This window comes from Microcebus murinus, chromosome 1 (genome assembly GCF_040939455.1).
Source record: "Microcebus murinus isolate Inina chromosome 1, M.murinus_Inina_mat1.0, whole genome shotgun sequence".
Taxonomy (NCBI): domain Eukaryota; kingdom Metazoa; phylum Chordata; class Mammalia; order Primates; family Cheirogaleidae; genus Microcebus; species Microcebus murinus.
In genome coordinates this window covers 65,228,478-65,243,056 of record NC_134104.1, presented here as the reverse complement: position 1 = coordinate 65,243,056, position 14,579 = coordinate 65,228,478, and the positions used below count along the sequence as shown (strand labels likewise).

Genomic DNA, 14,579 nt, shown 5'->3' with positions numbered 1-14,579 from the left:
AACCAGCAGACACTGTCAGCGCTGCTCTTGTCCGTCCCCTCAGTATCAGGTGGGTCACAGGAAGGGCACCTGGCACAAAGCCTGCCACGGTGCAGTGGTCAGTGAACATTTGCTGAGCAAATGAGTGCAGAAGAGATCTCTCTCAACAGCCCCTTCAGTGCCCTGACATGTGGAATTTTCCCTGGAGGGGATCTCAGAGAGGGAGAATTTTGAGCCCCCGTGCATACGGATGAGCAGTGAGGCCCCAGAGTGGTTCGGTGTTTCAGAGAGGGCTGCACAGCCGCCTCGTGTCGGCAGCATGAGTCCAGGAACAGGAGCACGGCTCCCTGCTCCGTGTTTTTCTCCCACACCCTGTCTTAGGCATGCCATGTCCCCCGTCCAGCCTGCGTCCCTCAGTGGGCCTGGCGCCGTCCCTCTGGCCTGTTGTAGAAGCCACCCAGGTGCCGTTTGCCTTGAGCACCAAGCCCTGTGCTCATCTCCTTCCCGAGCGGTTTAAGAATCCCCGTCAGGGCCAGTCTGGGCCGACTCCAGCAGCGGCTGAGCCTCTGCGTGCGGCCTCCCCACGCTCACTGGAGCTGAGCCCCCCCATCGCTCCCACACACTCCGCAGTGAGCAGCAGGTTCTTCTGGATGGGGAAAGTCACACATTGTATGATGCCACTTATATGAAATATCTAGAATAGGCAAATTCATGGAGACAGAAAGTAGATTAGCAGTTACCAGTGGCTGGCAGGAGGAAGAATGGAGAGTTATTGCTTAATGGGCACAGAGTTTCTGTTTGGGGTAATGCAAGGGTTTTGGAAATGCAGGCTGTCCCAAAAGTCACCATACATAGGGAAATTGTAGCTAAATGTACCTTTATTTACAAAATATTCATTATAAAATTTTACAAAGTTTTTCCTTTGTATGGAGACTTTTGGGACACCCTATAGATGGCATTGATGGTTGACAACACTGTGAATGTGATTAACACCATGAAATGGTACACTTAAAAGTGGCTAAAATGGCAAATTTTGTTATGTATTCTGTCACAATAAGAAAAAAGCACACCCTACCTAAAATGCCCTCTTAAAATATTTTTTTCTGAACTCTAGAGTTCTTAACTCTTCAAAATGAAGTCGCGAACTGAGACAAAGTCATTATTTGTTTCTTTGTTTCAAGGCAGTTCATTAGGGCATTCAAATTAGGATCAAAGCTATATGTAGTCTACTCTTTTTTAACTGGAACCTAAATTCCGCTCTTTGCGGTCAGCGGCTTGGGCAACCCTGAGCTACACTGACTACTCCCACCTGAGTTCCCTGCTCTGCTCGCACACCTGGTGGCCCGTCGGGGAGGAGGCGGAGGACGGGCCCACTGTCCTGCCTGCCCCGCCGGCGCTGGCTGAGTTAGTACTCGGTCTCGTGAGTTCTTGTTTCCACCGTTCCAGACTGGTTGTGACATCGCCCCTGCCTCCCTTCGTGTCGTTGAGTCTACCTGCCTTGCTGTCAGTGCCAAGTGCAGCAAGCTCGTTCTCAATTCCCTTATCTCGCCAGTGGCTTTTCCTGCCTGTTGAGAGGAGGCCTCAGGTTCCTCGAGAGAGGCCAGCAGGTGGAACACCGACCTCTCCACCCCGTCCACGCGCTGCCCCTCCCCCAACCCTGCCCCACACCCTTCACCGGAAGAGCCTGCTTTTTCCATCCTACACACAGAAGGTTCCAGTTCCAGTGAAGTCTTTGTTTAGAAAGAAGAATGCTGCCTGGCGTGTTAGGTCTGGAGCCTGCTACTCTGGGCCTGTAGTCGACACGCCCAGTAGACTCCAATACCCGCCGTCGGGTCCCTGCCTCCTTCCTCCCCACGCGATTAGCCATCCCCTCTGGTGTTAGCCGCCTCTGGACAGCACGGCCCGATCTGGAAGGTTGCTCGTGACACGAAATCCTTTTCTCTTTAATTATTCTTCCCTCTTTTGTGATACGGGTTAAGCTGTTTGCACACTAAGACGTGAAAGGGGGATTCTCCCGTACTCTCCCTTTTGGCGTGTGTGCGGCAGGGAGTGTCACCCTGCCCTCGTCCCCAGCTGGGGACACCGCCTGTCACTGAGCTCCAGCTCACACCGAAGGCGGGCTGACTTCGGTAACTGTATCACCTTTCAGGGACTGCTGTGAAGCTGGCTGGCCTGCGCTTTCCCATGTCATTCGGTTTTCCCTTTGAAAAACAGAACTCGGAGCTCAGAAACGTTCCTCTTATTTGCAGTCTCTCGGAAGTCGTGGCCTGCGGCTCTCTACTGAGATACGGCGACTCCTAAATTACTCTGCAGCGCGGGCTCTGCTGATCCAAAGCCAAGCGGTGTCGGTTTCTTTCTCTAGTTCCTTCACTTTTCCATTTTCCCAAAACAACTTGGACTTACTTCCTTCAACTGTCCACATTTTAACCTTTTTGAAGAGAGAAACGTGCAGACAGTGTAGACTGAGTTAGTCGTCTTCCGAGTCTGGCAGGGAGAAGTTTCCCTGGCCTGTTCTGGTGTCTCCCTCTTGCTCAGTGCTCCGGTTGCCTTTCTGTCTTGGGCCTGCATCACTTTTCCTGACCCAGCGTGGGGCAGTTCACACGCCCCTAGACTTCTCGGGGAGGCTGATGTGGAGCCTCGGTCTTCATCTTGTCCTGAAGTCCTGGGCTCGCTTCCCAGGGCATCGCCTGCCTGCCAGAGCTGTCACTGTCCTTCACGTGCCTTAAGGGCCAGTCCCCTGAGTGCCTCCGAGGTGGTGCTGTCTTAGAGTGCAAGTCCGTACACCTGCTCACATCAGTCCTCCCTTCCCTTGGCCTCTGTGCTGACCGGGGCCCCAGAACCGCTTTTCTCGGAGTAAACCATGTTGACTCCCTCCCCAACATCACACGTCGTCGCAGACTCTGAGACCTCAGGCTGGAAGGGGCCCCTGCAGTGAGGGAGCCCAGCCACCCGCCCGAGACGGGAATCCTCTGTGAGACCCCTGCAGGGGCTGGGCCGGCCTGGGCGTGGTGTCCTCCGAGGATGGTGAGCTCACTCCCGCCTCCCGAGTGCAGGCCGTGTCCTCCTTGGCCGGCTCTGGCTGTGTCATGGGCTCCCTGTAGCTCCCGCTTCATCGTCCTGTGTGGCACCCACCACCCAGACGGATGGCAGAGCGAGGCCCTCTCCTTCCCCAACTCTGGTCCAGGCCCCCGGCTTTGCTGTGGCTCATAAGCTCATCCTTACTCAGAAGGCCACACTCTCCTTCCCAGCAGTTTGGGACGTGGGCACAGATGGGCCCAGTGGGAGCGCTCAGCTCCATGGCAGAGTGAGTGAGAGAGTGTGTGTGTGTGTGTGTGTGTGTGTGTGTGTGTGAGAGAGAGAGAGAGAGAGACAGAATGTGTGTGTGTAAATCTCCCTCACCCTCCAGCCTGCTGGCTCCCTCTAGGTCTGCATTCCACTGACCCCCTAGACCCGACTGCCTGGGCCCCTGTGATCTGTGGCCAGAGCCCCTCCCAGGCCCCATCTGCTCTGTGCAGTCACTGGAAGAGCCTTTCCTTTCCTTACAGCCCGAGTGCGGCTAAGTCCCACCTTGCTGGCTGTCCTTTCTACCACTCCACCCAGACTCCTGGTCCACAGCTTGCAAAATAGGGTCTCACTGTGCCACCAGCACCCCTCACCTCCTGGGTGTCTTCTCTCCCGTGAGGACTTTAGGCTCCCACGCTCACCTTTCTACCTGGATGCTCAGGGGCACATTTCCTTTCTCTGGGAAAGCATGTGTTGTTGCCATGCACATGTTCATTTAGGGAATGGAGATCTCTCCATTCCAGGCAGCATATCACAGGGTTCCCCCTGTGACTTCTGACTCAGACAGTCCAGGATCCAGATGCAAGCTATGCCACTTGGAGCTGTGTTTCTGGAGCCTCTAAGGTGGCTTTTATTGCATCTGCTTTGCAAATGAGGAAACTGAGAGGTGAGGCAGTTTTCTCTAGGTAGAGCTGGGAAGTGGTTATAGCTAAGATTGAAACCCAGCTGGGTCTTGACTTCAGAACCTGTGGTCCTTCCCCTCCAGGATGCTGCCTTTGTTACTATGTCCAGTTGACTCCTGAAGGGCCAGGTGATGAGAGCAGTGGTGTGGAGCCCTTCTACTTGCCTTGTTTGGCCTCTGTGGTTTTGTTTTATTTTGTTTTGTTAGAGACAAAGTCTTGCTCTGTCACCTAGGCTGGAATACAGTGGTGCAATCATAGCTCACTGTAGCCTCGAACTGCTAGACTCAAGCTATCCTCCCACCTCAGCCTCCCAAGTAGCTGGGACTACAGGGACATACCACCATGCCCAGCTAATTTTTCTTATTTTTTGTAGAGACGGGGTTTTGCTGTGTTGTCCAGGCTGGTCTCAAACTCCTGCACTCTAGTGATATTCCTGCCTTGGCCTCCCAAGTGCTGGGATGAGAGGAGTGAGCCACTGCGCTCAGCTACTGCTTCCTTTATTAGCTCTTTGTCAAAGAGACTATTTTCTTGTATTTTTGCCATCTGATTTCATCACCTTTTTATATCTCTGCAATCCCCTGGCCCCACATCACAGAGCCCCAGGGAGGGCATCGATTTGCCTGGAGATGCCCAAAGAAGCCAGGCTCTAAGCTCATGGTTTATTACCATGTCCTTGCTCCCATTTTTCATGTTGAATTTATTTTAATTAATCAGATTGGGAATGTACTGGTTCTGAACTTATATTTTAAAAATTGATTTTTTTCTGAGCCGTGATTATGAGCAGACGTTAAGCACTGGGTTGGCGCAGACACAATTATCCTGCTAGAAAAATGCTCTCCAGGATCTGATTGCAGCTGTGGTGTAGCCCCAGGAAGAGACTCTGCCGCTGATAAAGAGTTTTCAGATCCACACTGGGGTTAGTGACATTGGAATTAGGGTCGACATTCTGATGGGCTTTCCAATTACAGGAGGCGAGACACTGTATAAACTGACAGATACTAAGGCAGGATGGTGACTCTTCTGGAGACTTCGAAAAAGCAACAAATCCTGGGTTTCTACTGAGGGTTTAAAGTCAAGAGCAAGTCTTTTTAAAGGCGTCAGGGGAAGTCAGCTTGTAGCAAGTCCATGCATAAAGACTCAATCATTTATTAGATAGATGCTAGAGCTACATCTAACATTAATCTTTTTTAAAAAACAATAGTCTGGCCAGGTTAGTGTCTCACGCCTGTAATCCTAGCACTCTGGGAGGCCGAGGCGGGAGGATTGCTCAAGGTCAAGAGTTCGAAACCAGCCTGAGCAAGAGTGAGACCCCATCTCTACTATAAGTAGAAAGAAATTAATTGGCCAACTTAAAATACAGAAAAAAAAATTAGCTGGACATGGTGGCTCATGTCTGTAGTCCTAGCTACTCAGGAGGCTCAGGCAGAAGGATTGCTTGAGCCCAGGAGTTTGAGGTTGCTGTGAGCTAGGCTGATGCCACCGTACTCTAGCCCAGGCAACAGAGTGAGACTCTTGACTCCAAAAAACCCCACAAAAACCTAAAAACAATAGCCTGCAGTTCTTCTCCTCGCCTTTGGATGGCCCCGTGGGGCTCCTAGTCACATATTCACCAAGAAGCCTGTGTGCAGATCTTGTTCCTTAACCGTCTTTTATAAAGAAAGTTTTAGCAGATACCCTAACCTTTGCCTAAATCAATCATTACACTGGTGGTTCCACAATGATAAATGAGGCCCTTCAACCAGAGGATGGGGTGATCAGAACTGAAACAGTTGCAACATGGCGGGCAAGGGGGGGGGCGGGGAGTGAAATGGCAAAACTTTAAGCAGCCAAAGATTTGAAACCATATGTCATACCATTTTAGGGTAAGATCCTTATGCTTGTGCCAAAACGCTTTCCCCAGCTGTGAAACCAAAAATTTCTTTAAATGGGAAACAAGGACTTTTATTCTTATTGGCAACATAGCTCTTTAAAATGCAAATATTAACTAAATTTTCTGTTGTATTTAACAGCTTACAAAGCACTTTCAAGTGCATCACTTTACTGAGTCTTCGTGGCCACTCCAGGAGATAGATGTTCCCTATTTACAGATAAGGAGACTAAAGCTCAGAGCATCTAATAATGTCCCCAGGATCACATGGCTAGTAAGAGGCTGAGCAGGATTTTTAAAAATAAGAGCTTTATCAATATCTAATTTGAGTACCATAAAATTCACCTTTCTAAAGGTGGATGAATTTATAATTCACTAGTTTTTGATATGTTCACAAAGTTGCACAAACATGGCCACAATCTAATTCCAGAACATTATTAATCCTCCCAAAAAGAAACCCCCTACCCATTATCAGTCAGGTCTCATTCTCTGATCACCACGGCCCCAGCAACCACAAATCTACTTTGTCTGGGTGAATTTGCATGTTGTGGACATCTCACATAGATAAAATCATACAACATGTGGTCATTTTAGATCAGTTTCTTTCACTGGGCATAATAGTTTCAAGGTCCATCCATGGTGTAGCCTGTAACAGCACTTTATTCCTCTTTATTGTCAAATAATAGTCTATCACGAGGATAGACCACATTTTGTTTATCTGTTCATCAGTTGATGGACATTTGAATAATTTCCACTTTCAGGCTGTTAGGAATAATGTTGCTATGAACATGGGTATACAAATACCTGTACATGTCTTTGTTTTCAGCTCTTTGGGGGTGTATACTCAGAAGTGGAATTACTGGATCATATAATAATTCTACATTTACTTTTTTTGAGGAATCATGACACTATTTTCCACAGTGGCTGCGTCATTTTACATTCCTATCAGCGATGCACAAGGATTCCAATTTCTCTATATCCTAACTAATACCTTTTTTACTTTCTTGATGGTGTTATTTGAAGCACAAAATTTCTTAATAATTGATTAAGTCCAGTTTATTTTTTTCTCTTGCAGCTTATACTTTTGGTGTCATCTCTAAGAAACCATTGCCTAATCCAAAGCCACAAAGATCTGCTCATATGTTTTCCTATAAGACTTTTATAGTTTAGCTCTTACATTTAGGTCTCTGGTCCATTCTGTGTTAATGTTTGTATAGGGTATGAGGTAGGAACCCAGCTTTATTCTTTGGCATGTGGACATCCAGTTGTCCCAGCACCATTTGTTGAAAAGACTGTTCTTTCCCCATTGGATTGTCTTGGCACCTTGTCAAAATCAATTGACCATAAATGTAAGGGTTTATTTCTAGACTCTCTTAATCTCTTTCTATTAATCAGGATTTTAATCCAAGCTTATGCTCTCCTAGGCATGTAAACTCTTTCCCTCTACCACATAAAAGTTTCAGTTAGATTATCTCTTTTATTTATATATACATATGTATATATATATACATACACACACACAAACTTATGTATACATGTATATACAGACTTCCCACTTCATGGGATGTTTTTTTCCTTTAATACATTATGCTCTGGATCCTTGAGTGTGGCCTTTTGACTGAATCCAAATTTTACAGGACAAATCTTTTTAATAAAGGATTTGTTCTGTGAAGTTTGGATTCAGTTGAGGGGCCGCACTTGGGGACCTGGAGGGCCACACGTGGCCTTGAGGCTGCAGGTCCCACTGCTGTACTGGAGTGTCTCCTCTCTTATCCCAGAGGGAAGTGCTTTTTGGGAACAATGCCACAGGCTTGATGGTGCAGGAACATACCTGGGCCCCCCCCTCTGCTGGGGACATGGAGCCCACAGTCTCCAGCTCTCAGCCTCTGGCCTGTGCAGCTGGCAGGCATGTGCAGCCACTGCAGCCTCCTGTGCTCTGTCCTTCCCTGAGGTCCCCTTGTCCCCTGTGCTGAATAGGAGGTGGCCTTGCTGGAAGGGTGCAGGAGATCCTGGGACGGGAAAGCTGTACTACCTCCCTACACACACAGCCCAAGCCCAAGACCGAGGGGTGAGCAGGGCCCTCACTTTTTGTCACGAACTCTGAAGGGTCTAAGGTTTGGTTCTACCCTACTTGTAAGCGAGTAAGTCAGCTTGTTGCTGTTTCATGGATGCTGGCAGAAGACACAAGAGTCCTGGGCCAGAGACAAAAACACGTTATTACTCACAGTGCAGCCAGCACACGACCATCGGCTTAGTCGTGTTGGTTCCTCTGCCCCTGGAGTCCCACGGGGGCCACGTGAGGAAGCCACGTGGATGCTGCATGTGCGGTGGGTTTGGGCTGCGGCTGAGGAACTCTGGGCCAAGAGCCCGGCCCCTGGTGAGCTAGCAGGAAACCCTGTAGCGCACAAGCCAGGTCCCCTCCCCATGGGGCCTGGGCGGTCACGTGGCGGTCACGCTGTGGCCGCTTGACCTACTTAGATGTGTGTGTGACCAGCTGCAGAAACTGTTGTATGAGGGCGAGGGTGCGGCCTGTGGTCTGGCACACTCCACAGGAACGTGCAGGGCTGCTCAGGGCCTGTGACTGGGGAGAGGCCTTCACCTGCTTCCCTCCCCACCAAAGCCCCAGGGCTGCCCCTAGAGCCCTGCAGATGGCAGCCTTAAGAGCGGGGACGTGGCTTGTTCACACAGGAAAAGCCAAGCCAAGAACCCAGGCTTCCCGACTCCTGGCCCAGTGCTTTCTCTGTGCCCTCAGGGGTTCAGCAGGTGGCCTCACCAAGAACAGTTGGGATGGGCAGGGTGGGGAAGTCTATGTCCCCTGCTTTGCTTCTGTGTCTGTCAACTTCTTTATAGCCCAGGTTGCACGGGAGATGAGGAGGACATGGTATGCAAGGCCGACTGCATCAGATTTGGTGGCCAAAACGGGACTTAGGAACCTGGTCATTACCAAAACTGCAGTGGGTCTTTTTTTTTTTTTTTTTGAGACAGAGTCTCGCTTTGTTGCCCAGGCTAGAGTGAGTGCCGTGGTGTCAGCCTAGCTCACAGCAACCTCAAACTCCTGGCTCAAGCAATTCTCCTTCCTCAGCCTCCCAAGTAGCTGGGACTATAGGCATTCGCCACCATGCCTGGCTAATTTTTTCTATATATATTAGTTGGCCAATTAATTTATTTCTATTTATAGTAGAGACGGGTCTCGCTCTTGCTCAGGCTGGTTTCGAACTCCTGACCTCGAGCAATCTGCCTGCCTCGGCCTCCCAGAGAGCTAGGATTACAGGCGTGAGCCACCGCGCCCAGCCTGCAGTGGGTCTTTGAGTAGACATGTGGTTTGTCTAGTTGAGGAATATATAGGAAAGGCCGGGTGGGGGAATAGTAGGTCCGTGGAGCTTCCTGCTGAGGAAAGAGCTCGCTACTTGCGTGTCTGAGCCTGCTGCCCTCCTGCTGCCCGCTGCTCTGACCCTCCCCACCAAGCCAGCCCCTTCCTCCAGATGCCAGGTCTTGTCCTAAACCTCAGGCCCACAGCTGCCCACCCCTTCCCAGAAGCCTTCCCAGGCTTACCCCAGAAAGTTCTGGGCCCCTCCCTGATTATAACTCCCGAGGGTCCAGCACCTGCCCAGCAGCAAAATGTCCTTTTTCATCTGCTTCCCTGTCGGGTCAAGATAGCATCTTTCCTTTCATCATGCCTCTCTCACCTGTGGGTCCCAGGTCCACTTGCAGTCTGTGCTGCTGTTGGCCTGGAGCTGTGGTGCAGGCTGGGAGGGCACCCGGGTTGCACCCAGATTGTGCTGGAAAGAGACACAGATGGGTACACCGAGCTCCTCTCAGGTGATGCGTGGCATCCTCGCTGAATGCTCTTATGTCTCTCCCTCCCTGTCCCCCACAGCTCTTCCCCTCCCCGCTGCAGACCCTCTCCAGGAAGATCGTACGGTCCAAGATGAACAGCACTCTGGTTGGGGTGTTCACCATCATCCTGGTGTTCCTGTCAGCTTTTGTCAACATGGTGGGTGGCTCCACGCCCTCCTAGTGCCACCCCAGCCCCGTGGGGCCAAACCCAGCGGGACCGTAAACCCAACAGGCACAGGCTGGGAGAGTTTACCTGGAATTCCTATTCGTATCTCACCTCGGGTGTGAGACCACATTTGACTCAGTGCATCTCACTCAAGTGTTTAGCTCTTCACTCTCAAGGCTGGAGGAGCCAGAAAGAGCTCAGGAGAAGGCCCCACACGCGTTTAGGAGCCCCGCCTCAGGAGGCATGCCAGCTGCACCCTTCTTCCAGCCAGGGCGGCTCTTGCAGCCTGAGCTCTTCCCACCAGGACGGCTGGGCAAACCTTGCCTGGTCCTCAGCCTCTGCCAGGTTCTGTCCCCATCAGTGTCAGGCTGCACTGAGACAGGATGGGCTCCCCGATGCCTGCGGATGGGGTGGGCTGCCCTGCCTGGCCCCGGGAGCTTAGCCTCTCCTCCCCTGCCCCTAGTTCATGTGCAACTCCAAGGACCTGCTGGGCTGCCTGGCGGAGGAGCACAACGTCAGCACGAGCCAGGTCAACGCGTGCCACGTGGTGGAGTCGGCCGTCAACTACAGCCTGGATGATGAGCAGGGCTTCTGTGGCAGCACCTGGCCCAACTGCAACTTCCCCGAGGTACTGGGCCCACAGGGGCTGGGGGCAGTGGCTGAGAACAGCCTCTCGCCCCGCCCCACTCTGTCCTCAGCTGCTCAGGACATTTGGAGGGACAGTCCAGGGCCCACAGCTCACTGTCGTTCTTGGGATCTTCTTCCCCCAGTTTCTCACTCCCTTGTGCCAGATGCTGGAGGACAGGGGCAGCCTCCCCAGTATAACAGTAACAGTGAGGACAGCGTAGCTGTTGCTTCTATACTGTCTGTCTGCCACTGCGGCTGAGTGCGTCACGTGCCTTTACTCCTTAAATCCTCACAACAACCCATGACCAGGTACTATATTATCTCTGTGCAACTTGGTGCACAGAGAGGTTAAGGAATCTGCCCAAGTTCACACAGCTGGTGAGCAGCAGAGCCAGAGCTCTCATGCACGTCGTCCGGCTCCAGAGTTCATGCTCCTGACCTGAGGGTGGAACTTCCTGGACCCTCAGCTTCTGCAGCAGATGCAGCCCCACCTCAGGAGAACCGCCTGAGCCCCCCAGCTGTTAGGGCCAGAGAGCCCGGAGGGGGCAAAGGGAGCCCAATCGCAAAGCAGCACGGCCATGAGCTTCACCCACACACGGTGTACAATTCGGTAGATTTTAGTGTAGTAACAAATTTCTACAGTCATCATCATAATCTAATTTTAGAAAATTTTAATCAGCCCAAAAGGACATTCTGTGTCCCCAGGCATTTGGGTTGAAAATGCCTTTGAAAAATAATGCAAAGAATCCTTATTTGGAGACTAGCACCTATTAAGCGCCTATGGTGTACAAGGTGCTTCATTCACATTGCTGCGTCTGTCAGGGAGCCTGCGGGGCCAGGCTTCCGGCTCCAGTGTCCGCTCCATGCATGGGCCATTCCCACACCCCGCTGGCCCCCTGCTTGGCGCTCAGGTGAGACTTGCAGGATGGTGGCAGTTCCTGCCCTTCCTGGGAAGAAGGTCCCTGCTTTCATCCAATTCCCAAAGTTCCAGTGACTCACAGCAAAGGTTCAGGACTGCAGCTGAGGGTCACAGTGCCTGCCATGGTGCTGCCCCCTTTGCCCCCCCAGGGAAGGAGCCTGGTGCAGCTCCCTGTGCACAGACAGGACAAGGAAAGCCACAAAGAGCAGTGCTCGGCCACTCACCTCAAAAGGCCTGTACCCCCCTCCCGGGGCCCTTGCTAGGCTCTCTGGCTCCTGCAGGCGGCCATCCTGTACCCATCCTCCTGTCCCCAGACCCTGTTCCTCTCACCCAGCCGAGAGCCCATGGGGGCAGCGTTTCTGCTTCCTGAGGGCTATCGGCTGAAGAGCAGAGGCTATTTTTGGTCTTGTACTTGCCACTCGGCGGTCGCTCCCAGGAGCAGCTGAGGCATGGGGGGCAGAGGGCAGCGGTGGCCGTGTTCTGACACATTTGTGGGAGAGGCGTGGTCCCAGCCTTCAGCCCTCAGCAGTCCCGCCAACCCCTGGCCCTGCTGCCTGCAGAGCTCTCGGGCTCACCACCCCCAACAAGTGTTCTTTCTGGCTCAGCAACTCCTCACAGACCCCTGGCCCTTGGGGGACCCCAGCATTACGCCTTGGCCTCCTGGCTGTCTGGGCCCAGGGTCTGAATGGGAATGCAGGCGGGCTCTTTGGGGATCACCTAAGGACAGGTCGCTAGGACTCTGGGCATGTCTTGCTCCACTCCCTCTCCCGGTGGAAACTTGGAGCTGCCCCAGTCCTATCCCAAGGGGACCCTCGCAGTCCCTGTCTTGGCTCCAGAAGGCCTGGGAGGCAGAGGGCCAGCCTGGGGCCACCCCACTGCCAGCCACCGCCATCCAGCCTCCAGCCCAGGACAGAGGCAGTGTGCGAATAGTAAGGGTCCAGAAGTCTGACTCAGAAAGAATGGTGCTAAATTTAAAAGGAAGAACAAAATAACAGATGCTGACACGTCTAGGATAAGTGTCAGGAGACAAAAGAGCAAAAGGGGACCTCTGAAATCACCTGGTTTGGCCCCTGAGTCTCTAAGAAGGAAACTGAGGCTCAGAGACCAGAAGGACCTTCCCCAGAGTAAACAGTACAGGCCTCAATCCCTCATCTGAAGCCTTTGGGGCCACATATATTTTGGACTTTGGAATTTTTCAGATTTTAAAAGGTTGCCTCACACCCCTAGTGGAGTCTGGGCAGCACCTGGTAATGAAACACAGTAATACTTATGTGGCAACAGGTATCACTGGTCATCTGAAGCAGGGTCAAGGGGTGACCGGCTTCCCATCAATTAGGCAGGCTTTGCCACCAAATAAGGTCAGTCCCAGTGCAGCCCCCACGCGAGTTATGAAAACACTTTTGGTTTTTGGAGCTTTGATGTCAAGGTTGCAGGTCAGGGGCTGCAGGCCAGTGTGTCCCCATGGTTATTACTGGTGCCGGGCACTGTGCCAGCTGCTTCATCACGTGTTCATCACAGCGAGCCCATGAGGTAGGAAGCTCTGCAGACAGGGACACCGAGGCTTAGAGGGGTTGAGTGAATGGCCTACGGCACACAGCCCCCTGTGGCTGGTCAGGACTGGAACCCAGGGCAGCCTGAGCCTGGAACCGTTCCCACACCGGCCAGACTGGGCCCGTCTCCTGGTTCCTCACTAGGGCTCTTCAGGGCACACGGCACCTGCTGTGAAGTTTCCGTCAGCAGGGCCGTCTCAGCGGGAGGGCAGCCAGGGCATGGCCGGGGCTGACCTCTGCCCTCTGCCCGCAGTACTTCACCTACAGCGTGCTGCTCAGCCTGCTGGCCTGCTCCGTGTTCCTGCAGATCAGCTGCATCGGGAAGCTGGTGCTCATGCTGGCCATCGAGCTCATCTACGTGCTTGTCGTCGAGGTGCCTGGTGTCACGCTCTTCGACAATGCCGACCTGCTGGTCACCGCCAACTCCATGTACGTGGCGCCCCCGTCAAGCCCTCCTGTTTGTGAGGTGTCGCAGGGAGGCAGGAGGAGCAGGAGACTGGGGCCCTGGGGCCACAGGGAACTTGCAACGAGAGTGTCCTGTTCCTCCCCAGCCCTGACCCCTGGGCAGAGCATGACAGGGTCTTATTCCTTTGCCTTCCCCCCTTCCCCAGCGGCAGGGGTGGCCTCAGGCCCCTCTGTCTTTCTGCCTCCAGTTTGCTCCTCACTCCTGACCTCACATCCCTCGCTTCCCCAGGCGGCCTTGGATGGGCTGTTCTCACCCAACACCAGCTGCCTGTGACAGCCCTGGCCCCGAGGGGCTGAGGCTCAACAGAGCTGAGTAGCAAGGTCTGTGGGAGCAGAGGGATGGCCTCGGCCGTCTACAGGCTCTGCGTCCTGCCTCGAGCCAGGCACTGGCGTATATATTCTCCCTTTTCATCCTCATAGCAACCCAGCAGAGCAGGCAGGCCCAGCGTGTGAGGTTGGGTGCTTGTGCACTGCTCAAAGGCTGCAGGCTGTGGTGGCAGAGGTGAGGTCCACGTCCCACGGACGGTGGGCGTGAAGGTTGCGCCTAAGGCTGTCTGTCCTCATAGTCAGCCCGGTCATCTAGTGACAGATGTCAGATTTCAAGGGAGGCAGCTCCAGGAGGGGGAAGAGCTCAAGCATTGGGTCAAATGGAGTTTGAATCTCAGTGATGAACACACATTTGCTTATTCCTCTGAACCTCATTTTTTCCCCCAGTAAAGTGGGAAGAATACCCCTAGTGGTAAATGTATATAACGTGCCTGATAGGAAGTACCCTTTTGTTCCCATCACCACCCCTACACATGCGCCAAAAAGTGCAAAACATGTGAGTGACAGGTCTGTGTCCCCTGAGAAAATGCAGCAGCAGCAAACTGCTTTCTCTGAGTTGGAGGAAGGGGTCCGTTCATCCGTCCATCCATTTTTTCACCCCTTCATTCATTCACAAATGTTTATTAAGGGCCCATGGTGTGCCAGCCACTGAGCTAGGCGGTAGAGGTACAATCGAGGATCCAAAAGACAACAGATAACCCATCAGAAATAGTCCTTTCTTGTGAAGGGAAATGTCAGCTGAGGAAATGAAGATGTAATGAAGGATCCAAGTCAGATTCGAGGAAGAACTTGGCAGTGGTGCGGGGCTGTAGGCAGATGACCAGAAAGACACTACGATCGATTGGAACAGTACAGGCTGAAGTCTGCAAGAAGTGGG

The 14,579-nt window shown here is 52.6% G+C and overlaps 1 protein-coding gene across 1 annotated transcript in view; it reads left to right on the top strand.

The window, feature by feature from the left end:
* ADCY5 (adenylate cyclase 5) overlaps positions 1 to 14,579 on the top strand; it is a 148,477-nt gene that overhangs the window by 120,425 nt on the left and 13,473 nt on the right. Inside the window, exons 13-15 of the mRNA XM_012780468.3 lie at positions 9,689 to 9,805; positions 10,278 to 10,442; positions 13,164 to 13,339. Coding sequence (XP_012635922.3) covers positions 9,689 to 9,805; positions 10,278 to 10,442; positions 13,164 to 13,339 — 458 coding nt within the window. The remainder of the gene's footprint in view (positions 1 to 9,688; positions 9,806 to 10,277; positions 10,443 to 13,163; positions 13,340 to 14,579) is intronic.